Genomic DNA, 11,243 nt, shown 5'->3' on the forward strand with positions numbered 1-11,243 from the left:
GCGCCGGCGCCGCCGACACGAGGGGCAGCGCCCAGAACGCCCACAGAAGAAGGCGTGCCATCACCGAGCCCCGGGGAGATCGCAAGTTACGGTGAGCACGGGTAGGGATTTTCTCAGGTAGCGATTTCTCAGGTAGCGGATTTTCTCAGTTTTAGATGAGTTCAACATTGCATCTCAATCTTGCCCAGCTTCCGCTCAGTCTGTGACGACTCGCGTCCATCGAGTTGCGCGCGTGCACCGCCGCTCCTCGCACAAGTGCACCGCCGCTCCTCGCACAAGTCGCAGCAAGTCGCAACAACCATGGCGACGACGGCGCGGCTCTGGAAGAAGCTCGCGGCGGCGCAGGTGACGAAGACGACGCCGCGCGTCGTCAGCAGCGGCCAGGGCGCCTACCTGACGATTGGTGGCAAAGACTACCTCAACTTCTGCTCGTCGCACTACCTGGGCTTCGCCGAGGAGCCGCGGCTGAAGAAGGCGGCCCAGGACGCCATCGAGAAGTACGGCCTCGGCACGGGCTACCGCACTTTGAGCGGCACGCACGCGAGCCACGTCGCGCTCGAGAAGGCCATCGCCGAGTTCAAGGGCACGGAGGCGGCCGTCTGCTTCACGAGCGCCTACGCGGCCAACGCGTCCGCCGTCCAGACGCTGCTGGGCAAGGACGACATCGTCGTCAGCGACCAGCTCAACCACGCGTCCATCATCGACGCCGTCCGCGTCGCGGGCGTCAAGAACAAGTTCGCCTACAAGCACAGCGACATGGGCGACCTCGAGGCCAAGTTACAATTGGCCCAGGAGCTCCAGAAGACGCCCAAGCCCGACGGCGAGCACCCGCTGATCCTCATCATCACGGACGGCGTCTTCAGCATGGACGGCGACCTGGCGAAGCTCCCGGAGATCGTCGATCTAGCGAAACAGTACGACGCGCTGACCATGGTCGACGACGCCCACGGCGAGGGCGTGCTGGGCGCGGGCGGCCGCGGCGTCGTGAACCACTTTGGGCTCGAGGGCGAGGTCGACATCGAGATCGGCTCGCTCTCGAAGGCCTTCTCGGTCATGGGCGGCTTCGTCGCCGCGAAGCAGCCGCTCATCGACCACTACCTCATGAACGCGCGCCAGCGCCTCATGTCCATCGCCCTCACGATCCCCGACACGGCGGCCCTCCTCGAGGCCGTGTCCATGCTCGGCGAGTCCACGACGCTCGTCGACAAGCTGTGGGGGAACGTCGACTACCTCAAGAAGGGCTTCGTCGACCTCGGCTTCGACATCGGCCACAGCGAGACGCCCATCATCCCCGTCATGATCGGCGACGAGGACAAGGCCCGCGCCTTCTCCCAGCGCCTCTTCGAGGAGGGCGTCTTCGCGTCGCCCATCGTCTTCCCCATGGTGCCCCGCGGCACGGCCCGCGTCCGCGTCATCGTCTCCGCGTCCTTCTCCCAGGACGACTGCGACGCGGGCCTCGCCGCCTTCAAGAAGGTCAACGAGGAGCTCAACGCCACCGCCGCGGCCGCCTAGGGGCGTCTCGGGCGTGTGGGCTAACGGTGTCCTTCAGCTTGCAGTGGTTTCGGCAAAGCGGGCTGCCGCCGCGCATTCCCCGACGCCATGCTGGGCAATCCGAACACAACCACACGCCATGGTCCTCCTCTGCAAGTGCGGCAGCGCCGACGTCGTCGAGCCCAAGCTCACGGGCGGCCGCGCGCCCGTCCCGGAGCTCATGGAGAGCGCCGCCCCGCCGGAGGACGACGGCGAGGAGGTCAAGGTGGAGAAGAAGAAGCGCAAGTCGTTGGTGAAGCGGGCCTACGAGGGCGCCAAGCAGTGTCGACGCATAGGTGCCTAGGTGCCTACGCGCCTACGTAGCCTCGTCCGGAACCTACGGAACTATGACCTACGCGCCGCCCACGCAGGCGCCAAGCGCCGGAGCGCCCAGAAATCCGAGGCGCTGCAATCCTGGGCCAACTCCGTGAGCGTGCAGACGCAGCACTTCATGGCGCTCCGCGGCTGGGTCGGCTCGATCACCGTCACCGTGGGCATGGGCGTCGTCAAGGTCGGCGTCACGCTCCCCGTGCGCGGCCGCGTCTACTTCTTCGAGAGCGGCGGCGCGCCCCTCTTCGGCGACTTCTCCAACCTCTTCGAGTGGGACGGCGAGGGCGAGGAGCCCGACAAGGCCGAGGAGAAGTCGAAGATCCCCAAGGCGCTGGAGCGCATGGCCGGCATGCTCGTCGGCGCGAAGCGAAGCTGGCCGGGCGGCTGCGTCGAGGGCGCCGCCGTGACGGTGTGCGTCGACCTGACCTGCTACGGCGTCGGCATCGAGATCGAGGCCGAGATCGACGTGTTCTCCATCGTCCTCCCGGAGGACCACTGCAGACGGCGGGCGCCGAGTTCTGGCTCTGCGGCTCGGGCGGCGTCGCCGCGGAATGGGGCGGGCGTTGAAGCGCGCCTGTAAGGGCGTTCTTTTTGAGGCCTTGGGTCCGGAGGTTCCCGCGGACGCGCGCGCGCGCCGGCGCGCGGGGCCGTTGAGGTCGTCGGTGTCGTCGATGTTGACCCGAAGGCACTGGGTGACGACGCGAGCTCGGTCGAAGTCGAAGTGCTCGTCGAGCGGATCGGCACGTCGAATCGACACCACCGACGGCGTAGACGAGCATGCTCGCGAAGCTCGCGCGCCTGAACGCGCCGCGCGTCGCCGCGCGCGCCGCTGCGCCGCGCGCCCTCTTCTCGTCGGACAGCGTCGTGGACACCATCACGCTCACGCAGAAGCGGTCCGCCGTGCTGCGGAATGCGTCCGACGCGGACCTCGAGGCGACGAAGAAGGCCATCGCCAACGAGCAGAAGCGGCGGCAGTCGACGCTCATCATCGGCGCCGCGGGCGCCGTCGGCAAGCGGCTCTGCGCGGCGCTGACGCAGGCGGGCCACAAGGTCATCGCCACCGACCGGACGCCCGTGCTCCCCAAGGACCTGCGGGACTCCATCGGCGAGAAGGGCATCTGCATCGGCTCCGTCGACGTCACGGACGCCGAGGGTTTGGTCAAGCTCTTCGAGGAGCACGCGGACGCGAACACGTCCGTCTGGAACCTGGCGGCGCCGCTGTCGGTGGACACGGCGCTGAACCCCGCGATCGCCGAGGCCATCACCATCGGCGGCATGAAGAACGTGCTCGCCGCCATGGCCAAGGTCGGCGCGAAGAAGATCTGCTTCACGGACTCCATCGGGTCCTTCGGCGCGTCGAGCCCGCGCGTCGGCGCGTCGGCGCGCTGGCTCACGAAGAACCCGACGCAGGACCCCGGGTCCGACTACGGCCTCCAGAAGCGGGGCTGCCGCGAGCTCATGGCGGACTTCGCGAAGAAGCACAACGGCGACCCGCGCTTCGCCGTGCTGCCCGGCGTGCTCCACTCGAACTCCGTCTGGGGCAACGGCACGACGGAGTACGCGCTCGACGCGCTCCTGTCCGCGCCGCACCAGGCGACGACGCTGGGCCTGCCGACGGGCGAGTCCTACACCTGCCCCGTGGACCCCGACGTGCGCATGCCCATGGTCTTCGTCGACGATTTGATGCGCGGGCTCGTCGCGCTGCAGGAGGCGGAGCCGGACGTGCTCGCGGAGCCCGAGAACGGCTACTGCATCCCGGGCCTGAGCTTCTCCGCCAACGAGCTCTTCTCCGAGATCCGCAAGCACTACCCGGGCTTCGGGTTCCGCGTACAGCTCGACGCGAACATGGACAAGTTCGCGAAGCTCTGGCCCGACGAGCTCGCGACGGAGGAGCCGCTCCGCGACCTCGGCTACAAGCCCGAGGTCGGCCTCGAGGAGATGGTCGCCACGGTCCTCAAGTCCCACCAGGACCGCAACGAGATCACGGCCAAGGACTTCATGGCCATCGACCACGACGGCGACGGCGTCGTCACGCGCGACGACATCGAGCAGCACATCTCCAAGTTCCTCGTCGAGGGCCGCCACAGCGACAACGCGACGGACGACGAGGACGTGAAGCGCGCCGTCGACGACTTCATGCTCGGCGAGATGCACGACACGGACGGCAGGATCTCCTGGGAGAAGTTCTCCGAGTGGACGCGCCACCACGACTTCGGCGACTTCGTCCGCAAGTCCCTGCACCGCTGAGCGGCGCCTCGATCGAAGGCGCCGTGCGAAAAATCTAATGAGTCGCCGACCCTAAGCGCGCCGCGAGTCCGAGACTAGTCGAGAATCAGGTTAGTGCGTCGCGCGCGGACCGGTGACGTGCCCGCGCGGTGCCGTGCGGATGCAAGAAGGGGGCGCCCGTGCGGTAGCCGCCGGTGCCCTAGGTCGAGGCGGCGGCGGGGGCGCTCATCGGCCAGCCCCAAGCCGAGCCTGCCGTCACCTTCGGCGAGCGTCCGGTGCTGTGGCGCGGCCGGCTCAGTGGCGAGGCGAAGCGAGCCACCTCACCATGGGACTGCTCATCGGCCCACGCAGCACGCGAAGGCCGGCGCGGCGGCGGGTCGCGCCGGCGGGTCGTGCCAGGGCTCGGGCGCGAAGGCCTGATGCACGTCGCGATGCACGGACGTCGGCGACAGCTTGCACGACTCCATGCTCGACGCGAGGCTCTCCGAGGAGGCGATGGACGACGGCGCGCGGCCGTCGTCCATGGCGTGGTCGCTCGGCAGGTGGCGGCACACCGTCTCCGGCGTCGCCCCGACCGCGGACGGGACGCACGGACGGAACGACGTCCACGGGCAGCAGCTTCTGCAATACGCCGCGTCCTGGAAATAGTAGACCGTCTCGTGCTTCAAGCTCGACGAGCACGCATCACAGTACTTGGTGCAGTCCATTGCGGCGACGAAGTTGATGCGATGACGATGCCGATTGCAATGGGGATTGCGACGGGCGATGCCGGTGGTTCTTGCTGCGACTGCCGGTGGCAATGCGGAAGGCAATGCGGATGGCAATGGGCGCGGTGGCGTTGCTACTGGTTGCACCGAACGTCGTGGCCGGCGGCCGTGGTCGTGGCGCTTGTACTACGCTTGGATCGTCTGAGTCGAATGAATTCAAGGGAATGCGCTGGCCGTGTTCCGCGTGCCAGCGTGCCACGACTGGTAGACCCGGGCGAGAATACGAAAGTTAGTCTGCACTTTAGCGCGTGCACCTCTGTGGCATCCGAGACTATTCCGCTTCGCCTCAGGTCTTAGGCTACTCTGACTCTGTACATGTATGACGGAATCAGCCTATCTAACCTTCTCCAGCACCGAAACCCGCGGCGCGGCGCCGACTTTCCCCAGCAACGCCACCAACCTCAACGCCACCCTTACGCCCCCCCGGGCGCCACGGGCCGGTAGCTCGCGTCCGGCGGCCGGCATTTGAAGGGCCGGTCGCCGAGGTTGATGGTGCAGACGAAGCCGTAGCCGCCCGTGAGCGCGGGCACGAGGCCGTCCGACGGCACGGCGATGTTTGGGAACGCCGTCGCGTCCGCCGCGGCCCAGTCGCCGTTGACCGCGAAGCGCAGGTCGCCCGTGGCGAGGTCCGCCGCCGCCGTGACGACGTCGCCGTCCTTCCACTTGGCCGTCGCGTAGGGCCGGTCGCCGTCGTGCCACTTCTTGGCCCGGATCCCGTCGACGCCCCAGGACAGCTTGTCGTCGCCGACGCCGTCGCCGGACTCGACGTCCGTCTCGTGGACCGCGCCGAGCCAGCCCAGCTGGACGACGCCGACGCAGGTGCCGATGACGACCTCGTAGTAGACCCGCGCGCCCACGGGCGCGCGCGCGTCGAGCGCGCAGACCGTGTTGAATCCCACGAACGCGCACGTCTGGTCCTCGCCCACGAGGCACTGCGTCGGCCGGCCGCGGACCCGCGCGACGGCGCTCCGCCCCGCGCGCTTCTGCGCCGTGGCGCCGGCGGCCTCCACCGCGGCGAAGCGCGCCGTCGCCCACGCCGCGAGCGCGCCGTCGCCGCCGGCGAGCGCGTCCGCGTCGACGGCGGCGGACGCGCCCGGCGCCTCCGGCGCGGTCGCCGCGCGCCGCCGCCGCGACGGGTCCCGGTTCTCCAGCTCGGCGTCGTTGGCGAAGAGGCGGTGCGCGGGCGCCGCGCCGCGCTTGAGCAAGGCGCGCGCGACGGCCGCGTGCCCGCCCGCGACCGCGTGCACGAGCGCGGGCACGCCGCAGGCGTCGCCGCGGTCCACGCGGTCCAACGCGTGGTCCCGCTGGTCCAGGTGCTTCAGCAGCAGATGCACGACCGCCAGGTGGCCGTGCTGCGCCGCGAGGTGTAAGGCGTCGCGGCCGTCGAGCGCCGCGCGGTCGCAGTCCGCGCCCGCGCGTAGCAAATCGGCGGCGATCTTCGCGTCGCCGCTCTCCGCGGAGATCATGAGCGCCGTCCGCCCCAGGTCGTCGGCCTGGTGCACGACGGCCGGCGCGTGGTCCACGAGCGTCTTCGCGATCGCGCCGTTCGACCCGTAGCACGCGTTCATCAGCGCCGTGCACCCGTCGTCCTCGGACCGCGTCGCGTCCGCGCCGTGCTCCAAGAGCACCTCCACGACGGCCGCGTGGCCGCAGAGGCAGGCGATGGCCAGCGCCGTGTCGCCGTTGCGGTCGCCGCGCTCGACGTCGACGCCGCGCTCCAAAAGCAGCCGCGCGGCCGCGTCGCGGCCCTGCGACGCCGCGCACATCAAGGCCGTGTACCCCGACGCGTCGCCCGCCTCCGGGTCCGCGCCGTGGTGGAGCAGCAGCGCCACGACTCTTGAATCGCCGACGCAGGCCGCGGCCATGAGCGCGGACCAGCCGTCGCTGAGCTTGCTCTCGACGTCCGCGCCCCGCCGCAGGCAGAGCCCGACGACGTCCGCGTGGCCGTAGTTGCAGGCCGCGATCAAAGCCGTGTAGCCGTCCTGCGTCGCCGCGGACACGTCGGCGTCGGCCTCGCCGAGCAGGAGCGCCGCGACGTCCGCGTGGCCGTCCTTGGAGCACGCCATCAGCGCCGTGTAGCCCTCGCGCGTCCGCGCGCCCACCCTGGCCCCGTGGCGCACGAGCAAATCGCAGACGTCCGCGTGGCCGTTCTGCGCCGCGAGCATGAGCGCCGTCCAGCCCTCGTCGTCGCTGAACGTCGCGTCCGCGCCGTGGTCGAGCAACGCCTCCGCGACGTCCGCGAACCCCGAGAACGCCGCGGCCTGTAGAGCCGTGTTGCCCACGAACCCGGACACCAACGGCCGCACGAGGGCGTGGGCCGCCAGCAGCCGCACGGCCGCCGCGTTGTTGCCCTTGCCCGCCCAGCGCACGGCGTCGACGCCGCGCGCGTCGAAGCGCGTCGGGTGCTCGCAGCGAGCCAACAGCGCCGCGACGCAGTCGACGCGCCGCGGGTCCTGCACGGCGACGTGCAACGGCCCGGAAGGTAGGTTCAACCCGTCGGGGTCGCAGCCGTAGGTGTCCACGAGCACCTTGACCGTCTCGGGCCGGTTCGACCGGCACGCGGCCGCCAAGCAGAGGAAGCCGACCTCGCGCTGGTCCTCGACGCGCTCCGCGTGGAAGAGGCGCTTCATGGGCGCCAAACTCTTCTTCGCCTCCGTGCCCGCGTAACTGCCGCACAAATTCACCAAAGCCTTCACGGCGTCCGACGACGCCGCGAGCCGCGAATCGAACCAGTCGTCCGCGGCGACGCGGTCGAGCGCGCGCGTCGTCGCCGCGCGCTCGTCCGGCAGCAGCGTCGCCGCCTGGGCGAGCACGGACGCCTGGTGGCCCGTCGCGCAGCACGTGTACTTGGAGCAGCCGAACTTGGAGAGCACGGCCGCGCACGCCGCGCGGCCCGCGCGCGCGGCCCGGTGCACCGCGCCGTCCTGGCCCTCGGCGTCCACGGGCGTCACCAGGTCGACGCCCCGCTTGCCCAGCCCGTCCAGGAACTCGACCTCGCCCTCCGCCGCCGCGAGGCGAAACAGGGCGGCGACGCCGCAGGCGTCCGCGCGGCGCACGCGCCAGCGGATGACCTTGACGGGGTCCGCGTTCGCCTGGGCAGGAAAAGGGTGATTCAACGTCGCTTCAACTTGAGTGTTCCGCGCGCGCGCGTTCCGGAAAAAGCATCCATGCTTCGAGACCGTTCCGAGAGATGATCGCTCGTCCAAAAATCAGCCGAAACGAGTGGAAAACGACCGAGATCGGAGCCTTTGAAGTTGGGAATTTCGCACTCTTTTCCTGCCCCGGCGTTCGCCGCGGCCCGGTACGCGTCGGAGCCCTTGGGCACGCCGGCTGTTGATAACTTCACAACCACGTGCGAGCTCAGCGGCCCGAAGGGCCGCCGGTCCGCGACGTCCGGCGCCGCGTCGACGACGACGGCCGCCTTCATCGTCACGCCGCCGTGCTCCTCGCAGACGTGGACGCCGTCGCCGTCCGACAGCGGCGTCGCGCGCCGCGCGAGCGCGTCGAGGCACTTGTCGCGGTCCTGTTGCGTGTCTAACGCAGCGAAGGCCAGCAGCGCCGGCAGGCGCCAGGCCGGCGGCGGGCCCCGGGGGGCGCGGTGCTCGAGGAGCGCGGCGGCCGTGCGGAATCGGCTCGCCAAAGCCGCCGCGACCCACGGGTGCGCGAAGGCCGCCGCCGACTCGGACGCCTTCACGAGCGGCGGGAGGTCCCCAGCCAGCGCCAGCGCGAAGAGCGCCGCGCCGTCGAGGGCCGCGCGCGCCGTGCCGCGCGCCGCGCGGTCGCGCGTCTCGCCGCGCGGCGCCGCGCGCGCCGCGGCCTCGAAGTCGTCGACGTCCACGCGCTGGTCCGGCGCGTCCAACGCCCGCGCGGCCAACGCCACCAAGAACCGGCCCACGTCCTTGCCGCCGCAGTTGCCGAGCTTTTTCGATAAAGCCGCCGCGGCCGCGTCGAGGCACGCGCCGAGCGCGGCGCCCGCGCCCCGGAGCGGCGACGCGCAGAGCCGGTGCCGGCGGCTCTCCGCCTCGAGGCGCCGCGCGAGCCGCCGGCACCGCGCCGACGAGCCCAGGCCCGACGTGTCGATGATGACCAACCCGGCCTCGGCGAGCGGATCCGTCCGCGCGCCCGCGGCGACTTCCGCGACGACGCCCGGCGCCTCGCCCGCGCGCCGGTAGAGCGGCGCGCCGGGGTCGCGCTTCAGGCGCACGTGCGCGCGCCCGCCGGGGCACGCGCCCTTCTCGCCCGCGAAGAGCACGACGAGCGACCCGGCGCGCGCGGCGCGCCGCAGCGGCCGCCGCAGCGGGTGCGCCGCTAAAACCGCGGCGAGCGGCGCCGCCTCCTCTTTTGCGGTGAGCGTGAGCGAGATGGGCGACAGGCCCACGGCGCGTTTCGCGCCGCCGCTCACGGCCTCGAGGCGGTCGAGCACGTCGACGCCGACGAAGCCGCAGAGCTCGGACGCGAAGTTGAGGCCGCCGGCGTCGAACTCCAGGAGGTGGACGAGGCTGGGCGGCTGGTGCCGGGGCTTTTGGGCTCGCTTGGAACGCGAGGTCGGGCGCTGGGATGCCGCGCGCCCCTTGGGGCGGCTGGCTGACATCGGACGGCGCCGGCAGGCGGCGTGATTCGCGAGAGCTTTGGCGGCGCTCCTGCGAAGGCGGGGTTTGCTCCGCCAGTGGCGCCGCCGGCACCCCTGCGTGCGCGGCGGGGTGGTACATCTTACTACCGGAAAACGGCGTTCCCCAGCCGTCACACCCACGTCGCGCCCAAAACCAAGGGGCGTATCCAACGCCATCGATGGTGGCGCGCACCGCGGCCACGGACTTGTACGCCGCGGCAGCCCCGCGGAGACGAGGCCCGCGCGGTGGAATTTGGTCGACGCCAGAACCACCTCCGATGGGGGCACCGACGGTCAGGCTTACGCCTAGGGGTCATGGAAGGCCACTCCGACCACCAGAACGGGCTGCCGTGCGTCGGAAGCTTGGCCTCAGAGGTCTCCGTTCCCGGCCCGCGCGTACGTGTTCGGTACTCAAGCCAGCGAAACGGCTAGCCATTCGTCCCAAAGCGAGCGCTTGTTTTTGGCACGTCTAGACACCGGGCGTCCCTGGCCGCACACCAATCCCCGGTAGTTGGACGGGGGGCGCGTCGGCCATCGGCTCCGACGACTTCTTCCTCGCGGGCGAGGTCCAGCAGGTCCTCGCGGATCGGCGTTCTACCAATCGTACCGCCTGCGTCAACGGCGACAAGGACGCCATCAACAAGATGCTGAAGCCCCACAAACTCCAGATCGCCAAGGGCCTCTACCCGCGGTTGTCGACCTCGGTGCAGGTCGCGATCGCCGAGCGCCTCGAGCTGTGTGGAACTCAAATCTTCAATATGACTTCAACGTGAGCGTATGCGACAGTTTCGACGCAAGCTCTTCGGCTGTGCTTCGAGAACTCGACGAGAGCAATCGATTCGTCCAAAAATCAGCCGAATCGACTTCGATTTGGCCGAGCTGGAGAATTTCAAAGTTCGGCCCCGACGTCCCAGCTCACCGGTTGATTTCCACACAGGCCTCGAGGTCGACCACGTCAAGTCGGCGAGCAGCGACCACCTCGTGAACCTGGTCGTCATGCCCAAGTTCGTGAACCAGAGCTTCGGCGCCGCGAACCATATGGGGCTCAAGTGGCGCTGGACAACGAAGCGCGTCTTCGAGATGGCCGACAAGCTCGTCCACGTGCTCGCGAAGCGCGAGCTCGCGGCCCTCTCCGCGTGCGCCTGAGACCCTAGATTCAGCGTAAGCGTCCCTCGGGGCCTCGCGGTCGGGCGCGCGCGCGCGCGTCGCCGCTGCTTGAGGGGGGTCGGTGGCGCCCTCGGCGCCCTCGGCGCCCTCGGGACGAGGGCGCCGCCCCCTCGTCCGACGCCCTCGGACCCTCGGACGGAGGATCGGCGCCCTCGGACGAGGACTCGGCCGTCGGACGAGCGCGCGGCCGTCGGACGAGCGCACGTCCATCGGACGAGGGCGGCGAACCGTTGGTGACCCCCGGCCCGGGGCGCTGGATGTCCGGGGCTGCGTGATGTGTTTATGACAGGCTTTGCACCCGCGCCGCTCAGCGAATACGCGGAGATGCGCAACGATCTCTGTGGCTGCATGGGCCGCATCCTGACGGACGACGCGCCGGTGAAAACGGGACGTCCAGGCGATGGCGTCGGGGAACAGGCGGGCGGTTCTCAGAGGCTCGAATGGGGCGCGCTCGACGCCTCCCAACCCATCGACTCGTTTCGAATCACTGCAGCATCGGGAATCGTTCGTCGTCACCCAGGCGTCGTCTCGGTACAAGGGCTGGGTCGTGAGACTCGAAATCGTCGAGTTCGTCCGGTCGGGGCTCGGGCGCCGCGGCGGTCCGACGGAGACTC

The 11,243-nt window shown here is 70.2% G+C and overlaps 3 protein-coding genes across 3 annotated transcripts; 2 read left to right on the forward strand and 1 right to left on the reverse strand.

The window, feature by feature from the left end:
- Positions 1-300: 300 nt before the first annotated feature.
- BIOF (hypothetical protein) lies at positions 301-1,512 on the forward strand (the record flags this gene model as incomplete). The annotated part of the gene is made up of 1 exon (XM_009037905.1): positions 301-1,512. One exon carries the CDS (start codon positions 301-303, stop codon positions 1,510-1,512), a length of 1,212 nt encoding a protein of 403 aa, XP_009036153.1.
- Positions 1,513-2,973: 1,461 nt separating this feature from the next.
- Positions 2,974-3,804, forward strand: AURANDRAFT_13224 (hypothetical protein; the record flags this gene model as incomplete). The annotated part of the gene is made up of 1 exon (XM_009037906.1): positions 2,974-3,804. A coding segment is annotated over one exon (831 nt), but the record flags the coding sequence as incomplete, so codon positions are not given.
- A 4,161-nt stretch (positions 3,805-7,965) lies between these two features.
- Positions 7,966-9,444, reverse strand: AURANDRAFT_63619 (hypothetical protein; the record flags this gene model as incomplete). The annotated part of the gene is made up of 1 exon (XM_009038030.1): positions 7,966-9,444. One exon carries the CDS (start codon positions 9,442-9,444, stop codon positions 7,966-7,968), a length of 1,479 nt encoding a protein of 492 aa, XP_009036278.1.
- Between the last annotated feature and the right edge of the window lie 1,799 nt (positions 9,445-11,243).

Source organism: Aureococcus anophagefferens (assembly GCF_000186865.1).
Source record: "Aureococcus anophagefferens unplaced genomic scaffold AURANscaffold_7, whole genome shotgun sequence".
NCBI classification, from domain to species: Eukaryota; class Pelagophyceae; order Pelagomonadales; family Pelagomonadaceae; genus Aureococcus; species Aureococcus anophagefferens.